The sequence below is a fragment of the Carcharhinus amblyrhynchos genome, chromosome 4 (genome assembly GCF_965287045.1).
Source record: "Carcharhinus amblyrhynchos chromosome 4, sCarAmb.v2.hapA, whole genome shotgun sequence".
NCBI lineage: Eukaryota > Metazoa > Chordata > Chondrichthyes > Carcharhiniformes > Carcharhinidae > Carcharhinus > Carcharhinus amblyrhynchos.
Window position 1 is genome coordinate 44,971,094 of NC_137327.1, and position 19,882 is coordinate 44,990,975.

General features: G+C 41.0%; 1 protein-coding gene across 3 annotated transcripts in view; it reads left to right on the top strand.

Annotated features, from left to right (window-relative positions):
• The first annotated feature begins 1,914 nt into the window (after window positions 1–1,914).
• Window positions 1,915–19,882, top strand: part of carmil2 (capping protein regulator and myosin 1 linker 2) — a 151,638-nt gene continuing 133,670 nt past the window's right edge. For all 3 annotated transcript variants that reach the window (XM_080187061.1, XM_080187062.1, XM_080187063.1), the window contains exons 1-3: window positions 1,915–1,981; window positions 9,984–10,075; window positions 19,001–19,051. In XM_080187061.1, coding sequence (XP_080043187.1) covers window positions 1,942–1,981; window positions 9,984–10,075; window positions 19,001–19,051 — 183 coding nt within the window. In that variant the 5' untranslated portion in view covers window positions 1,915–1,941. The remainder of the gene's footprint in view (window positions 1,982–9,983; window positions 10,076–19,000; window positions 19,052–19,882) is intronic.

Genomic DNA, 19,882 nt, shown 5'->3' on the forward strand with positions numbered 1-19,882 from the left:
GGCAGACATAAAGCACCGCACAATTACTAATTCTAATGTGTAGGCCCAGATCTCCTGTCAAAATAGTGGGGAGACTAACGTACTCATTGTTATTTATGTATAAATAGTGCAGTAATTTCAGGTGCTTGGCTCCCTACCTTCAAAGCCATTAGCAAGGGAGTGTGAAATCCAAACTGTGATTACTAATCTATTTGAAAGCTCCACAATGAACCGTAGATATCACACTCTGCCCTTTTTTCTTTATTCTTTCATGAGATGTGGGCATCACTGGTAAGGTGGGCATTTGTTGCCCATCTCTCATGTCCCTTGAACTGCTAGACCATTTTGCAGGACAGTTAAGGTCCACATTGATGTGGATCTGGAGTCACATGTAGGCCAGGCCAGGGAAGGATGGCAGATTTCCTAGTGAACCAGAATTGGTTTTGTAAACCAATAGAACAGTTGATGATGATTTCATGGTCACCACAACAGGAGACTTTGAATTCAAGATTTTATTCATTGAATTGAAATTCCACAAGGTGCCTTGCTGGGATTTGAACCCATTCTCCTGGGCATTAGCCTGTGCCTCAGGATTATTAGACTAGTGACATTATCACTACACCATGTCCCCGAAAGAAACTAAATAGTTATATAGCTTGAGGGGCGACACTCCGCACCGAGCTTGGAGCAAAGCAAGAAGTCAGCTCTCCATGAACTACCACAGACGGGAATTGCACCCAGAGCTTTGTCTCCTCCTGCACCATATCCTGCTAACTGATCCCCACAATATGTTCCGAAAGAGACTCTGAAAACAAAAAAGGTTTGTGAACCACTTGCTAGGTAGGCCAACAGGGAAAAGGTTAACAAAGATTCAAAATCTCATCATTATACCATGTGAATATCGTAAAGGACTATCTAGAATGTCCAAGTATTGAATTGGCAAAACATGGTTGTTATGAATAGTCATGATGTGGGTATGCCGGCGTTGGACTGGCGTAAACACAGTAAAAAGTCTGACAACACCAGGTTTTAGTCCAACCTATTTATCTGATAATATACTCGCAAGCTTTTGGGGTTAGCCCCTTCGTCAGGTGAATGGAGAGTTCTGGCCTCAGACAGAACTCTCCATTCACCTGACGAAGGGGCTAACCCCGAAAGCTTGCGAGTATATTATCAAATAAATAGGTTGGACTAAAACCTGGTGTTGTCAGACTTTTTACTGTGTTATGAATAGGTCAAGGCTGCGAAACTCAATGATAACTTGGATATTCTAATCTCTCATCAGCACCAAGGAATTAACCCCACCCTCCAAAACCTACCTTTAATCATGTTTGTCGTGAATGATTAGCTTATTGCTGTACAATATAACTCAAAGTAACCATTATACTGTACAAGATATTATACTGCACACATTTCACTTCTAACCCTATCCATTCACCGTGTGATTTTATTGTTTAGACGATCGCACCTTATTTGTTTGCAGTTTATGCCCATATCAAATGGAATCGAACTCCAGCTATGTCTCATACTTTGCAAGGTGTTTCAGTGGAGAACATTTCCTGCAATCCAACTGAAAAAAAAAGTCAAAAACAAATCTGTAATAGTTCGGACAGATGTCACTAACTGTTACAACACAACTTAATTTTGTTTCACTTTGGGGGGCTGTGGCTCTAGTTTCTGTTTTGCATTAGTATTAAATACTTGCAGGTTAAAAAAAATCAATTAGTTAAATGCAAACAACGATGGCAGTAAATATATTATTTTGAATAATAATGGATACATGTTATTAAAACACACAAATGATACTTTGTGGCGCTCTGGTTGGATTTTTTATTGTATTTCCAGAAAGCTGCTTCCTCTTAGTATGGTGTGGTTACTGCAGCAGGATGTGCAACTGCTTCAAATTGATATTTCTCTCATTCTCAGTACCTGCATAATCACTAAAGGCTGTCACTGCAAAAAATGGCTACTTCTAGTCAAGATATTCCAGAAGAGCTGCAAGGTAATGGTTTTTGATTATTGTTAAGAGGAAAACTACATTTTTACTTGTGCCCTCTGTAGATTCCTATGCAGTGCTACATTTCAGTTTTATTGGTGCAGAACGTCACTTGAAAACACAAAGCTAACCAAGACTGAGCATGTGGCTTAAGATTTCGTCTGTATCGTGCACAAGTAACACCTGTAACATTGTTGAACTATGTAGATCTAGCTAAAGACCTAAACGAAGTGGCATTCAGTGTGAAGAACTAACCTCTTATTCAGTTTTGTTTCAGCTGGGGTGTATCTATGTATACTGTTCTGTAGTAAAAATATGAGAAGACTGTTGAAACCTTAGCAAATATGCTTCAATACAAAGTTCACTTGGTGAGACAGAGATATTGACATGAAGTTTTTGTCAGCATTTTGAAGACATTATTAGTTTGAAGGTTACATTGTTTAATTAACTCTAATAGTCACTTTATCTAGAATGTGGGATTGTTTGCCCCTGTTGCTGAGCAGATAATGCCTGTCAAGTTGTATCTGTACTAATGGGCCCTGGAAAACAATGCTGGTGATGTATATGATGAATGATCACAAAAGAAATTTAAAGAAAAATGGTTACAATTTAAGTTTTATGTAATTTGACTCATTACCATCTTTTGGGAAGACTGGAGTTTAATTTTTAAATCGTGCATTATATTTACTGTTCCTAATTACACTCAGTTTATTTTTTTAAATAGCAATAGCTATGCAATCACATTTTAATCTGTTGACCTCGAAATCTGAGTAAAGTTTATTAGTCACAAGTAATACTTATATTAACATTGCAATGAAGTTACTGTGAAATTCCCCTAATCGTTACATTCCAGCCAATGCACTTAACCAGCACATCTTTTAGACTGTGGGAGGAATTTGGAGCAGCCGGAACAAACCGATGCAGACATGGGGTCACATACTGTGACCTAAGCCAGGAATTGAACCTGCTTCCTTGGTGCTGTGAGGCAGCAGTACTAACCGCTGCCTGAGTAGCAGCTGTCTTTTGGGTACTAAAGTTCTCATTTCAGTGGGTTGAAAGTGCATGATCTTTTGCAATGGGAAGTGTCCACTATCCTGCACCATTCATGACTCTATCATCCTGTGCCAGTCCTTTACATTGTTTTTATGCCAACCAGGCTGCCAGGTTCCAGCCTAGCTATTCGACAATGATTATTACTCTGGACATGGCTTATTTCAGGAACAGGCCTACAATGAGAATCATGCTGCAACAGGAACTATTTATCATGCAAACATTTGCTGTGCTCAAGCAATGCTTCCATTGCCTGGACAGTCCTGGGGAAGCTTTGATGTACACCCCTGAGTGAGTACTGAGATTTGTGGTTGTCTATTCCATGATCCACAATGTCAGCATCATGAGGGTTGAGCCATTACCCACTGGGCAGCAACAACTGAAGGAGGAGGAAATGCTGTGCTTTGCCCTGCTTGACTGAATTCATTGAGGAATTCAGAACTGCACCTGAATCAGAGAACCCCCAGTACACCAAACAGTTCTATAAATCCTTATCTTGGTCTTTATAAACTGATTGCTTTCCTTTAATTCAGATTTATGGATCTTGCCCTTACCTAATTATAAAGATAAGCAGCAAATCCAGAACAAAAACCAAGTTGATCAATCAATTCTATTAGAAATAATTAAAAATCATCTTTGTATCAGCCTGTAATGCCTTTCTTCCCATATCCTCAAGATGTTCCCTCAGTGGCTGGGCTTGGGAGATGGCAGGCTGCTGAGCTTCCAACGAGGATCCAGGATGGGCATGGAAAACATTGAGCAGCTCTGGGTCAATTGGGCATGGCTGCAGATTACAGCATTGTGACATGGGTCAGAGCAGCCTTGCACTGCTGACCGTGTGGCACTAACAGCTTGGACTTGGGGGGAGTGTCTGGCAGAGCAGGCTGTCTTCCTGAGACTATGCCATTCCACAGCAGTCAAACTGTCATCTGGAACATTGCCTGAGCGTTCCTGTAGTTCTGTCTGACAACTAAGTGCAGGTTGCTGGGACACTTGAGAGGCCCCTGTCAATGTTGACCATCGGATCCAAGATGGAAACTATCTCATTGTATGGCAGCTGTGAAAACTGACATTGTTGCTATTTGAGTTTCCATGGCAATGATTGGTCCTTCGGAATCTGTCAGAGCCCAGCAGAAGGCCCCTTAACATAGGTATCACTATGTTAATTGAGCTGATCACTTGGTCCACATTCCCATGAGTAAATCTCCATGCTGAAAAGTCATGAGACAAGTTAGACCTGGACTCCTCCATGCTAACATGTGTAAGATAGGTTGCCCAGTGTGCCTAGAATTACCTGGCAGATCCCAGCTATTGTTTTTTTGTACTAGGCCCTTTTAAATAAACATCTGACTCACTCCTCGGCCCTTTGGCTAAGATCCAAGTGTCAGATCAAGTCCAAGATCAGGTGCAATGCCTTTTCTTGTCAGCTTGGATCCAGTATTCCTCTCTTGTGGAAACCATGAATTGGGTTCAATTTGAGTCTGAATTGCTTTTTGGAGGAATCAAGGAGATGGATTCGGGCCTGCCCTGTCCACTCTATGTGCTGACTTCATAACTCGAAGAAAGGAATAATAAAAAGCAAGCATTCGAGTCCTCTGCAGCAGAACTAATAAGAAAGCAATCTACCTCCTCCCCTAGTTCCTGTAAAGTTTTGCATGCTGGCTCACCACATATAGGCACCTCCTCTCATCTAACCTCCAAAATTCACAGAATGCCAATGCTTCTGGGATTCAGATCAAATGATTAATGCATCTTGCTGAAGACTCACTTCCACTGGCAACTGGACTTTCCACATTTTCAGCACCTGGAATGAAGGAGAGAGATTGGGGTTAGCTAGGGTAACAAACGAGAGCAGAGAGAGAGAGAGGTGGATGATGTGAGTGTCTGCATCTTGTCATGTGAAGTGTGATAGAAACCAGATGGGACAAGAAACACAATGGGACAATGTTTCCTCCAGCATTGCTAGTTGTCACTACCTTGATTCTACCTCTCCCCATGATGACAAACAAGCTTCCTTTGAAGGGGAAGAGGGTAATGCAGACAGCCTTTTACTCCTTTGGTTTCAGTCTGCTGGGTGGAGCTCTCCTGCAATAAAGATGGGTGCATGTTAATGAAAGCCTTGTGAAGCATCCTGAGAATGCACCTGTTACATAGTAATAGCTGAAAGTCTATGCATAAGATATGAGTTCTGAGTGAGGGAGGTTTGTAATGTGTGCATATGATGAGAATAAGGTGTGATTAAATGCAGTAATAGGAACCCCTGGGGTGCAGTGAGTCTGTGATCAATATAAATGTTGCTGATGTGAGTACAGAGCAAATCCACTGACTACAATGGCTTAAAATTCCCTTTCTTACCACATTGAGCTCCATGGAGATGACTATTGCTTTCCCAAGGGAGAAGTCAGCCATTAAAAGTTGTGCCTCAGGTTACAAGGGCATTTTAAAAAAGCAATTTAAACTCTAAGCTTATTGAATTCAAAAGTTTGGGAGTCTTTAAAATAGAGTGAATACTGAGAGAATGTCCCCTCTGATGGGGAAGAGCATAACTTGAGGTCATCAATATAAGAAACTCGCTGAAAAATCCAAACAGGGAATTCAGAAGAAATTTCTACAAAGTTTAAAGTTTATTTATTAGTCACAAGTAGGCTTACATTCACACTGCAATGAAGGTACTATGAAAATCCTGTAGTCGTCACACTCCAGCGCCTGTTGGGGTTTCACTGAGGGAGAATTTAGCATGGCCAATTCACCTAACCAGCACATCTTTGGACTGTGGGAGGAAACTGGAGCACCCAGAGGAAACCCACAGAGATGTGGGGAGAATGTGCAAACTACACAGAGACAGTGATCCAAGCTGGGAATCAAACCTGGGTCCCTGGCACTGTGAGGCAGCAGTGCTAACCACTGTGCCACCCCAAAGAGCAGTAAGAATGTGGAACTCCTGACTACAGAGAATGGTTGAAATGACTTCTATAGCTAGAACTGAGTCATCTCATTAGCGATAGACAACATGGTTTTGTACGAGGAAGGTCACGCCTCACAAATTTGGTTGAATTTTTTGAGGAGGTGACAAAAACAATTGACGAGGGAAGGGCCGTGGATGTTGTCTATATGGATTTTAGTAAAGCGTTTGACAAGGTCCCTCATGGCAGGCTGGTGCAAAAGATTAAATCTCACAGGATAAAAGGAGAGGTGGCTAGATGGGTGGAGAACTGGCTTGGCCATAGAAGACAGAGGGTAGCAGTGGAGGGGTCTTTTTCTGGTTGGAGGTCTGTGACTAGTGGTGTTCTGCAGGGGTCTGTACTGGGACCTCTGCTGTTTGTGATACATATATAAATGATTTGGAAGGAGATGTAGCTGGTGTGATCAGTAAGTTTGCAAACGACACAAAGATTGCTGGTCTTGCGGATAGTGATGAACATTGTCAGAGATTACAGCAGAATGTTGAGAGGCTGGAAAATTGGGCAGAGAAATGGCAGATGGAATTTAATTCAGATAAATGCGAAGTGATGCATTTTGGTAGATCTAATGTAGGGAGGAGCTATACAATAAATGGCAGAACCATCAGGAGTATAGACACACAGAGGGACTTGGGTATGCAAGTCCACAGATCCCTAAAGGTGGCAGCACAGGTGGAGATGCTGGTGAAGAAGGCATATGGCATGCTTGCCTTTATTGGACAGGGCATAGAGTATAAAAGTTGCCATATGACGTTGCAACTATATAGAAAGTTGGTTAGACCACATTTGGAATACTGTGTCCAGTTCTGGTCGCCACACTATCAGAAGGATGTGGAGGCTTTGGAGAGAGTACAGAAAAGATTTACCAGGATGTGGCCTGGTATGGAGAGTCTTAGCTGTGAGGAGAGATTGGGCAAACTGGGGTTGTTCTCCCTGGAAAGACAGGGAATGGGGGGGTGACCTAATAGAGGTGTATAAAATTATGAAGGGCATAGATAGGGTGTACAGTGGGAAGCTTTTTCTCAGGTCGGAGGTGATGAACACAAGGGGTCACAAGTTCAAGGTTAAGGGGGCAAGGTTCAACACAGATGTCAAGGGGACATATTTTACACAGAGGGTGGTGGGGGCCTGGAATGCACTGCCAAACAATATGGTTGTGGCGGACACACTGGGATCATTTAAGGTTTATCTAGGTAGCCACATGAACAGACTGGGAATAGAGGGATACAAACGAATGGTCTTGTTGGGCACATGAGCAGAGTAGGCTTGGAGGGCCAAAAGGCCTGTTCCTGTGCTGTATTGTTCTTTGTTCTTGCAGACTAGAAGTTTTTTCAATAAAAAAAATCGCAGAAACGTTGAATACATTTTCATCGAAAGGTGGTGTTAGAATTACAATGATTACAGCATAGGCACATCATGTCACTGCCAGCTGTCTGCATAGGCAATTCAGGTGGTTCCAATCGTCAGTCTTTTTCCTTGTCCTTCCAATTCTCCAGTCCTCTCACAATATCCTTGTATCGAAGGAGAATTGGGAGATCATGGCTAGGATCTTTGCAATTTGCACTCTTCCTTCCCTCAGCAGCTGAAAGCCACTTATTATCCAGCTCTCATGAATCAATCCCACTATGTTTTCCTGGGGGATCTGAGACCAAGTGGGTCTTCCAGTATTTTGACTTAAATTGTTGTCTGATTCTGGATGATGTCATTGGAGTGTTGTTATTTGTTGTCTCTCTTCCTGCACCATGCACAAGGGCAGTGTGCTGGCACAGTGGTTAGCACAGCTACCTTACAGTGCCAGGGTCCAAGATTCAATTCCAGCCTTGGGTGACTGTGTGGAGTTCGCATGTTCTCTCAGTGTCTGTGTGGGTTTCCTCTAGGTGCTCCGGTTTCCTCCCACAGTTCAAAGGTGTGTGGGTTAGATGGATTGGCCATGCTAAATCGCCCCTTAATGTCCCAAGATGGATTAGCCATGGTAAATGTATGGGGTTCCGGCAATAGGGTGACAGACAGGGCCTGGGTAAGCTACTCTTCCAGACAATTGGAGCAAACTTGATGGGCTGACTGGCCTCTTTCTGCACTGTAAGGATTCTATAATTCTATGAAGGCAGACTTTTATTGGATTCCATCGCAACTTTTACCTGGAACAGGTTGCTAGTCTGTCACCAAAGGTTTATAGCTCAAGGGGCACCAGTCCAAGCCAAGGAATCTCACCCACTCTTAGCATCTTCGATTAGTGGCATTGGAAGGATTTTGCAGGTTGATACTCAACCTGTTGGCCCGTTATGAATGCACCTTCCTTGGCCATCAAGTCTAGGGTGGGACTTGAACCCAGAGCTTCTGGCTCGGAAGTAAGGAGGCTACCCTTTGCAACACAAGATGTAGGGAGTGTGACTATTGCATTTTAATGAGACCCACTGCTGCCTGTAACAGATGGACAATCAATATTAAAATAGTCCTAGAAAGAAAATATAAGTCTTTAAGGATGAAATTACTAAAATATCTGAAGAATGTGTGGAATCAAAGAACAATCCATAGACCAAATAATTATCAAATCTTTCAGCTGAATGATGTTTACGTATACAGTACACAAGTACAGAAGTTACTGTATGTACTCTTCAATAGTTTGACACCAAAGTAGTACACTAAACCAAATTTGTAATTATGGCAGCTAGAAGGTTTATAACAATGTATATGCCACATTTGACAATACAGACTGAGTATATTATGTTACTCTGCATTTAGCAGATTTCCTATAGAAGACAGCATAGTATGTCCCTTATAATGAAAGCTGAAGTGTCATAAGGAATTGTGGCATTTATTCTGTTTCTCTTTCCAGATGCTGCCAGACCTGCTGAGTTTTTCCAGGATTTTTGGTTTTCAATTCAGATTTCTGCAGTAATTGGATTTTATAGTGTGTTGTTACTTTGAAATTAGAGAGGAAAAGCCCCAAGTTAGTGTAATCAACTTATAACATATTTTATGCTAACTGAACACTGGGTGAGAATAAAAGCCTAAATGACATCTTTTAATCACTAAAACTCATGAGCTTTGAAGCTAAATGAGGGCATCCAACCCACCAGCTTGGTTAAGGTCTGGCAATCGCAGAAACCAGACCCAGGAGTCACTCCATTGTAAGGCTCAATGACTCACTACTTGATCCTGTTGAGACAATGTTTATGTATTACTATTGTAAAAATCCAACATTACTGTTCAATAACAAATTAGAATTTCAGGCCTCCTTCTCTGGCATTGATGGAGACCTTGACCTGAGACATCTCCATTCATTATATTGGAGTCCACAGCTTTGGACATTAACCTGGAATTGTTCGCCCCAGACAATTGACAATTAGCAGATTGTACAGAGTTCCCCGCCACTGCCATGTTGTGCATTTGATTTCCTGTTTGGAGCTCCTCTGATCTGAATTGAGCCATCACAATGAGTCTGCTTCTGCTGTCCAGGAAAAATAGAAAATACACTTCACCTGCAGCAACTCATGCACAGCTCCCGGACTTGGTTAACCTGCAGATCTGAAAGAAATCTATTTGGGTTAATAGCTTTATATTTCCGGACGTTGAAAAGAAGTTTCACAGACCTATTATCTTTAATGTTTAACTTATAGTTAGTAGCCTCTTCTTTCAAAGATTAAGTGGCTTGGTAAGTCTCAACTTCACCAACATTTTTAATCATGGTGGAAAAATATTTATGGCTGTGAGTCAGACAAGCTTTAAGCTGAATTACACAGAATGTACAGCACAGAAATAAGTGAACTGGTCCGGTCTGTGTTTAATGTTCCACAAGTGTTGGGAGCAAATCATTATGAGGTCTGCAAAAAGAGGATATCTGATGGCTGAATGATCACTTCTGATTCCATTCTAAGTGTATATATAAAAAAAAATTCGACACTGTCTTTTTCTCTGACCAGGTTTGTTAATGTGCTCATAGTATTGGGACATCTAATTTAAACATCAACGTTTCAAAGAGTTTTGTTTGTTTACAGAACATGTAACTAGAATTCTGCGACCAAAGAAAATAGCGTTTATGAAGAAAGTGAGATTAACGACAAAGTGTAAATCCGAAGAGAAAATATTGGTATGTGCTGCAAATCGCTTATGCGGGGGGCAGGGAGTGGGGGTGGGGGGGGGCGGAGTTTGGTTGGCAGCAAATGACATTTAAAACTATCTTTTACCTTAACTAGTAACATTAGGAAACATGTAACTCCGCAACATTTATAGAAATGTCCCAAGTTTGAATTTTGTCTTATGTTCAGTTAACTAAACTCCAGAATAACAATGGGGAAAATAAAGGCATGGTTCCGCTTCAATGCTCTTCAAAGTTGAGTAACTTGCTACTGTCTGACTTCAGTCATAAGGGTGACAATTGGTGGGCTGTTCATTAGTGTACAATCATTCCCTTAGAGAATGATTAGCAAAAATTGAGGGAGAGAGATTTCTGCTCACATACAGGGATTAGACATTTATTCTGAATGTTATTTAGTTATAATACAATATCCCCAGTTAATGCAATGCACCTGGGACTGATGAACCCAGCACTGACACCAATACACAATTGAACTTCTCTTTGATGCTCAATTTATCCAATTGATTGTTGTCCACAATGTCAGGATGTGGTGAGAATTCTTGCCAGTAGAACAGAGGAACTTTGCCTTGAAGTGAATTTTGATGTTCTTTGTTGGATTGCTACCATTTGTAGGATGCAAAATGATACTCCTCGTCTCCATTAAACTTAGAATACAAAGGGCTAAAGACAACTATTCAGCGGAAAATATTATCTAAAGATTGTGTTTTAATGTAATATAATGCAACAGAACTTCAATAGTGATCCCTATGGAGCCTAAAGATATTTTATTTGCAAATTTGTTCACTAAAGGCTCCAAAGATATTTCAATGCCTTTTTTTTAAGTCTTCCAAGAATACCCACAAGTATTTAATTGTATTTACTATTTTAGAATTTGTATGAAACTTCCTTCAAAAAGCAGATGCAGTCTCTGCTGATTGTGACAAGAGTTTCACCATTAAGTAACTGAACCATAAAGACCAGGGAGGTCATAGACTCATCTCCAGTCTGTACTGAGTTCACTGAGCTCAGTCAGGACTACAATAGGGATATTACCATGCATGTCATTACCCTAAGCTCGGGAAGGTTGGGGATATGCCTGATCACTGATGAAAACTGTTTTGCTGGAAGCTTGCATTGGTGAACAAGACTGAACTGTGCTTTGGTGATAGTCTGATAATATTCATTATCAAATCTCATGCATGACTATTTACATATGGTCAAGTGACTGGAAATTGGCTGGTGTTCAAGAATTGAACACAAACAAGTATTTTCCAAAATCTTCTGATATTGAGGAGGAATACGTAACAAGGGGAAATTAATGTGTGTTATATTGTTCTTTGTTTTTCCTTCTAAAAAACAGCTATGCAATTGATGTAAGATTAAGCACTATGAACTCACATTGTCTTCCTAAATGAGCTGTACCCAATTTTTTATACTGCCAGCTAATGGTATTACTAAACAAGTCAGAACCCAAAGTGGAGCCTTGAGAGATCATAACTTTATTTTTAAACTGTGAAGAGCAGATGCTGCACAGGGATCTGCTGATAAACTTTTCATATAAGAACATAACATATATTTAACAAGAAAAATTAACTATATTACATTAGATTAAAAAGTTGGAAAGATTTCAATTCAGCTAGCAAAAAATTCAAACTCACTATTCCTTTTATGTTAGCAATCCTTACAGACACACAATCCCAGTGAAGATTTACCACTGTCGAAACACCAAGCTTTCTTGCTTGGGTTAACTTCGTTTCAAATTGTTTTTTATGACAGATTTTTGAGCATTCAATGGGTGCTCCCTTAGTTAAGATCTTTCTTTGGGATATCCAATACTGAAATCTCAACTCATAATCACTTTAACTTCCTCAAATTCAGTTCCTCATCAAGATTTTTTGCAAGAGTTCTTGAGGTGCTTCTTCAGACTTCTGTCTGTCCACTTCCCTCATCCCCTTCCGGACACTTCTCTTTAGATGAAGGCTGACTCACTCCTAAACTGCTCAGTGCTAATCCTGGCACTGATCTGGGGAGCCTATCAACACATAATAAGTCTCATCCTTGTCACTGGCAGAAACCTCAGTACCAGCATTGGAACATGCGGCATCTGAAAATTTCACAATGTCTGTAGATGGTGAACTTACGTAGCACACAAAATTAATGAGTCCCAGAGAGACAGAGAAAGGAGTGGGTCAGAAAAAGGTCTCAAAAGGACATCCCAGATAAAGGGACAAAGTCAGTGGACAGAAACATGTCCCAGTTAGATTAAGAAAAAAGAAAGGAGTCAGAGAAAAGCTTCCAAGGGGTAAGCATGCTGCAGGCTGGCTGCTCAACTGGGATTCAGGATGAGGCTCAAGAACTGTTTGGGGGGCTCATGTATTTGGGTTAGAAAAAATTCTGGGAACCATGAGCGCATGCAGATTGGAAAGGTCTGAATCCCTCTAATAAGAAAACCTGACAAAAGCTTGTTGAGAAACTAAGGTCATGTATCTGCTCTGCAACTAAAGCAGTAGCGACCTAAGATTTCAATTTTTGGTGATGCAGGGAGAGATCTCAATTAAAGGAAATATCTAGGTAGTACACAGAAGTCTGCCAGAAAAGAGTTAACCCAAGTAAGAAAAATGGCATTGTGCCAGTGATAAACCTTCACTGGGGGGTGTGGGTGGGTTGGGGGGGGTTGGTGGGGTTGGTTGTGTCCAAGTGTGACTCTGAATAATTTCCTGCTATCTGGATTGAACGTTTTCATCTAGCGTAATAGTTCAATTCTCATTTAATAAATGTTTTATTATTTTGTGGAAAGTTCATCAGCAGACTCATGTGAATCTGTGCAGTAACTACCCTCCACAGTTTAAAAATAAAAGTCATGATCTATCATGCCAGGTTTCACTCTGGGATCTGTTTTGTCCAGAATTAAAACCAGTTGGGATCATAACAGTATGCTGACATTTGTGATCTGAATTTGTGTGCAAGAGCTGAGAGGTTTGATGGCGCAGGTAATATGTTTACTGAGATTTAATTGTTTCATGATGGTGGATACCTATAATCTTTGCTTGTAAAGCTTTGATTTTAACCTCTCTAAGAAGCCTCACAGCACCAGGTTAAAGTCCAACAAGTTTATTTGGTAGCACAAGCTTTTGGGTGTCACTCCTTCAAGGGAGTGAAGAGCTGTGTTCACAAACAGGACATACATAGACAGACTCAATTTACAAGATAATTGTTGGAATGCGAGTCTTTACAGATAATCAAGTCTTTACAGGTACAGAATGGAGAGAGGGTTAAGCACAGATTGAAGAGGTAGGAATTGTCTCCAGCCAGGACAGTTAGTGAGATTTTGCAAGCCAAGGCAAGTTGTGGGGGTTATAGATAGTGTAACATGAACCCAAGATCCTGATTGAGGCAGTCCTCGTGTGTGGACATGGCTATCAGTCTCTGTGCTGTTGTGTGTCGAAGACCACTCTGAACATGGTTGAGGCAACGTGGCAGATAATGTGCACTTAGTTGTCCAGAGTTACAGCAAAAATAAAAAGGCATTTCAGCAGTAGATGAGAGAACATTGTTGCATATGCAACATAATAAAGTTCAGTTGGTGGAAGTGGGCAAATGGAAGACTTGGAACAAGTACAGATGATGTTCTTACACAGAAAAACAATTGAATCACCAGTATTTGCTCTCCCACCACTTCTTTAGAAGTGACTTTAATTGCCAGAAGCCTAAAATTGTGTCTCTCTATTGCCTCTTCGATTAGGGAATAGTAGAAGAGGGAAGTTCTTTTTTAAAGAACATATTTAAGTTCTTTCAATTTATAATACTTATTGCATCCTTTCCTTCCTCTCTTGAACCTTTAATAATATTTGACAACTTCTGTTTGCAAGTGATTCAAATTTGCCAGTGTCATCAGATAGCCTACAGGAAACCTCTTGTAATTAACATTTTTGCTATTATTGAGTGTTATTAATTTCTGATTTGCCATGTAGGAATAGAGGCATTCTAGTAGTGTTAAAGGGTGGGTCTGCCAACTCCCTTCCTGTTTAATATGTTTTGGTCTTCTCTAGCTCCAGTGCAAATTAATACTGACTGAAATCTGAGTGTCTGCAACATTGAATCTGGAGATCTTTATCTGCGACCCCAGTGGTCGCAGATATATGCAACGCTTGCAAATGCATATGCTTTTGTTATGTGGCAAGTCAACTGTTACAATGCCAATACTCTGACCAATATTTCCGAATCTTCTGATTCCCAAGTCAAAATTATTTTTGCAGTAATTTAGTTGATTGCTCCCATCATGTATCTTCCCATTTCTATTGGACAACTGTTCCCAGGTCAATAGTTGGAAAGATCAGGGTGTGGAGTGGGCTGCCTTTGAAACATTACCACATGGCAGTGAGACTGAGGGACATAAATAGTTGTAAGAGACATTTTAGACAATTATGTTTCTGGTAATTAAATTAATTTTAAAAGCATTTTTAAATATTGAGTTCAAAAGCATGTTTGAATTCTGAAACAATTTTATACCATTCATAGTTCATTGGATCAATGGATCTCACACAGTCGATGTTTTGGCAAAGTAAGTGGGTCATCCACGGTGGTATAAGATCAGATTGGTATTGCATTCTGAACATGAACACTCACTGGCAGATCACTGAAAACATCTACTTTGATTCTGGAATGGTCTGGCCTGGGAGTTACTGGTTACAGTGTCAGTCTAGGCTCAGTGGTAGCACTGTTGTTTCGGAGTATCAAGGTTGTGGTTATAAAGCCTGACCAGAGACTTGAACAACCAATCTGGGCTGACATTTCACTGCAGTAATGAAGGATCGCGACACCATCAGAGGTGTTGTTTATAAATGAAGACATTAAATTCATGCCAAAGCAAAATATTGCAGATGCTGGAATTCTGAAAGAAAAACAGAAAATGCTAGGAATACTCAGCTAGTCTAGCAAAATCTGTGGAGAAAGAAACAAAGTTAGCAGGCTGACTTTTACCATAGGTTCCACAAACCCAATATTAGGACCAAATGAGGATCCCGAGTTCACTCTTACTTGGAGCCAACCAGGAAGAGTTATTTCCTGCAGGCATCTCTGATCAATCAATTGAGGAGAATGGGCAGGCCCTCATGTTCCCTGACCAGAGAACTGGTATCTCTGAAACCTCAACCGGCTGAGATGTGAGCACTATCTGAGGCAATTTAATGATCAGGAGGGCTCCTCAACATTGAGGTGACCCTGGAGAAGCAAGTTAAATTAAATGTACAGAGGATCAAGTGGGCTAAGCCCTCAACCTTGGGGGGAAACTCTTCTGATAGCCCAATAGGACTGTGGAAGCAGCCTTCTCTACCTATTCTTTGGGGCTTGTGGCCTCTGGATCTGATTGTCCCTGGACTGCTGCTGGCAGCCTCCACGTCGTCACTCTGCCACCAGCAAAATGCTGACTTGTGTAACAAGTCACATCTAATTATTACTTGAATTGGTTGTCTGCCTCTGTTGAGTGGACAGTCAGTCGTCATGCTGCTCCACTCCCAGGAAACTTCCCTGGAATTGGGGAGCATTCCCCACTACTTTTCCAGACCTCTATCCACCAGCCTACCACTCCAGGGGTTGGGAAAATCCTGCCTATAACATTTGAGGAATGTGATCTTTCATCAGAATTGTTCAGGTCCTTTCTGGAATCTCAAGTGAATGCAAAAGATCCTATTTCAGTATTCAGAATTCAGTAAGGTACCTGCAAGTAGATTCATGACAGCCAAAAAGAAATGAAATCAAGAGACAAGTAACAAAATGAATAGCAAAACAGAAAACAGTTAAAGGCAGCAACCCAGACTGCCCCTATGGCAGGAAGTGGTGTATTGTAGAGGTTGTTGCTGGAATTATATTTATATTTACAATTTGGACTTGTAGTAGCTAAAATTTGCAACTACAAAAACAAGGGGTGTAGTTAAGATAAAGTAAAATTGTGACAAAATACTGAAAGACACAGAAAGGATATTTAATTGGCAAATAAATTTCAATATGGATTCAGGTTGGAGTCGTGCATTTAGGATGGAAGAATAAAGTCATGTTGCTTAGACTTTGAAAGGCTAAATGGAACAGAGGTTCTCGAATACAGTCACTAAAAATAGCGATGTGAATTAACAAGGTCCACAAAGTATCGAACCAATTACTTTGATTCATTTCTAGAGGGATAGAATTGAAAAGCCGGGATGAAAACTTGATAAGTCCACACGTGCACAGTTCTGGTCCCCATCTCATAAAAATAATGCACAGACATTGGCTGGAACTCAGCCACCTCACCCACCACGGACTTGGAGCGGGTGAGGGTTGAACAGCAGAAATCTCCATTCACCCCAGGTGGGAATTTCAGGCCATAAAGGGTTTTTCTGGCTGTGCTTGTTCCAAGACCAGAAAATCCCACCCAAAGTCGATGGACCTTTCAATGGTCCACAATTCACGTGGTGGGTGGAAAGTTTACACCCATTGGATAAGGAGCACAAATTATTCACAAGGACAGTCTTCAGACCAATAGGTTATATTATCAGGAAAGACTATTCAGGCTTGAACTCTTGCCTCGAAAAAAAGAGAAGGCTAAGAGGTGAGCTAGATGAGATCTCTAAACAATCAAGGAGTCCATTAGGATAAACTATTGAAGTTTCCAAGGAGTCCAATAGGATAAACCATTGAAGTTTTCACTTGTAGACCATTCAAAAATCCCATAAGGAATTCAGGAGAAATTCCCTCAAAGAGTAGTTAGGTCCTGGTGTTGACAATTTCTAAACAATTTAAATGGATTATTCTACCCAATTAAGAATAGTACAGGATTAAAGACAATGGCTTCCCTCTTCCACCATTTCCCCCAAACACAAAGTTCTTGTACATTACCAGAAATTAGCACTTCAGTATTAATTGATGGTATGAAATGTACCATAGATCCATGCTGGTAAACTGTAGATTTTTTTAATTCTTGTAATCCCATTCTGAAATAGCAGTTTCTTGAAACTGGCATTTACTATTCAATTATGAAACTTTAATGGAACCTTGTTTTTTCAATATTGTAAACCCCTGTATAATACATACACCCTCGGCAACAAGAGCACTATGCACTGTACTGCAAATATCAGAGAAATGGATCTGTTTCCTGAACCGTGTCATTTCACAAGGGTCAGGAAGTGATGGTGTGATGGTAAAAGTAGGGGGTACAAGTTCAGTTCCCACCTATGATCTCACTTCCTTCTCAGATGTTCCCTTATATAGTAAAGATTGGTCGAGTTAACAACATATCCATAACGCTAATTGAACAGTCTTCATGCTTGTGATAAATTCAATTTTGCTTCTTAATGTGGGCATTACAACAGAGTGTTGTTACTTGAAGGATTTATTTGCTGGAAATGTGCGCAAAAATGTATTTCCACCACATTAATATCTAGGTCATAAAGCATGTCCTTGAAAGTAGGCCATCTCTGGGTTTCTTGCAGTTGCAACACAGCTTTGTAAAAAAAAACTAAGAGAAATTCAGCTTCCTTTGCAAGACCTAGTATCTCTAGTGACAAAGTCACATATTGACTAATACAATCTCAATGCATTTTAGGCAGATCCTGGATTTTAGATTTAGGATAACTATGGCATAGACACTGACAGTGACCACTTTGCCAAAGCTGTCTTGCACTGGGTAGCATGATGGTACAGTGGTTAGCACTTCTCATTGCGTCTGGGTTCAATTCTAACCTTGAGTGACTGCCTGTGTGGAGTTTGCATGTTTGCCCTTTGTCGACATGGGTTTCAACCACAACGCACAGCATGGTCAATGTTGTTATTGCATTTTGATTGGCCTAAATAAGGCAAGGCTAATTCCCCAATTGGCTGACGGAGTGTGTGATAAATTTCTGATTGGTAAACAAAATCAATAGATGACCATGGTACTTGGAAAACCATTGTCCCTGATGTTTCTCTAAGGTGCAAATTATGCATGGGACCATCCCTCTCAGTAAAGTTTGTTTCCGTTACTTCTTGTGAAGGTAAAATAATGTTTCAGGATATTTTCCTTGCTCATTTGTTCAGAGAGAAGGAAATATGCTATTCATGCCCCCATGATTGATATCTTGAGCTGATTGTCTCAGCTTTTGTTTAATTGGTATTAAGTCATACCCCTATCAGTGATTGCTTCTAGAGGCCATTTTGCTGGGTAGTGAGTTAGCTTTAAAACAATGGATAGAGTGGTAAAGTTGTTTATAACTGGAATGACTTTAACAAGGTCCATGATGTGGACCTCTTCAGAATACGAGATCACAGATTAAGGCAGTAATGGCTTGTCCTCTTTCAAAGTCAAACCAAATAGATAAACTTAAATTAAATTAGGACGAAGTAAAAGGGGCAGCTCCCCAAAAGGAAGGGGAACAGCCCAAATAAAAAGAAAAGTACAAAGGAAATTTAAGACACATCAAATCAAAATGTGATTGTCGGGGTCTATAATGCACCCCAGCCCCTGCCATGCCCAGCAGGTACAGAAGGTGTCGACTGCGCCCGCGGACTCCGCATGCTCCGTCTCCAGGGACACCTGGCCATGAATGTAGCCGCGGTAGAGGGGCAGACAGTCGGGATGGATGACCTGTCGATTGCCTGCTGCCTGGACCTATCGATGGCGCATTTTGCCAGACCTGGGAGCAGGTTCACGAGGAGGTTGGCATCCTGACCCTCCCCTCTCCGCACCAGGTGTCCATAGATCAGGAGCATGGGATTGAAGTGCAAACAAAACGTCTGTGAGAGGTTCTTCAGAAAATCAAAAAGGGTGTGCAATCTATAAGATGAAACATGGACATGGTCCACGGACTCCACAAGGCCATAGAAAGGGCATGATATATTTTGCACATCAAAAAGCTGTTTTCAATTAAGCGCAAGCCATTTCTTAATCATAGGTGACTGGTATATTATTTAGTATTTTTTATGTTTCAGGCCTTGACATTGTGGAGAGCATTTCTGCTGCCTGTTCGACTCCCTGCCAAGGTAAGCCCTGGAGACTTCTCAATCATCGTCCTCTTTACAACACTCAAATGTTTTCAATCATATTCACATTTGGAAACCATTTCTAAACCTTTAAGCTACTGACAGTCAATAGGCCAAAGATTTATTTATTTTTAATGTCATTGTTCTGATGTGATAGTAACTGACATCGTATGGATTCTCCTTGAACTGCCAGATTGGAAATCCATCTCAGTCTCACTCAAGTGCACATGGAAGAACTTCCAGGGTGCCTCATGAACCAACACAATGTTGTAAGGTGACCTGCATCACACACTGGTGTGTCATCTTGATCAACTGCAATTGACAGAGGGTCAGCCACGTTTGGTTAACCTCCCTATGTCAAGAAATATCCAGCCAGATGAACGTGAAGGTTATTAAAATTCACAAGCAGCCTTTGTTTGACAAAGCCAACATGTTAAAGCTGGAAGCATAGGGCCCTTTTCCTGTCAGATTCGGGAATTACAAGTCAAGCTGTTTTCTAATGTTCCATTCCCACCTCCTGTATAAATCCGTGCACATGTGATTTTTTTCCCCACCCCTTCAGAATTGGGATCAGGCTAGAGTTGAGGCTGCTGCCTCCTGTGGCAAGCTTGAGGTGGGAACAGAAGCAGGCAGATGCCAAGACTGGCAGGTTAGAAGGTCTGCTTCCGTTAAATGGGACTTGAGCCCAGTTCTATTCATGACTGTTGAGTCCTCTAATTAATGCCTCTCATCCACCACTACCCACCATACCCCCTGCATACCATCCACACATCCTCTATGTCCCACATCCCATCCATAACCTTATGTTCCCTCTGTACCCACTCATCCAGT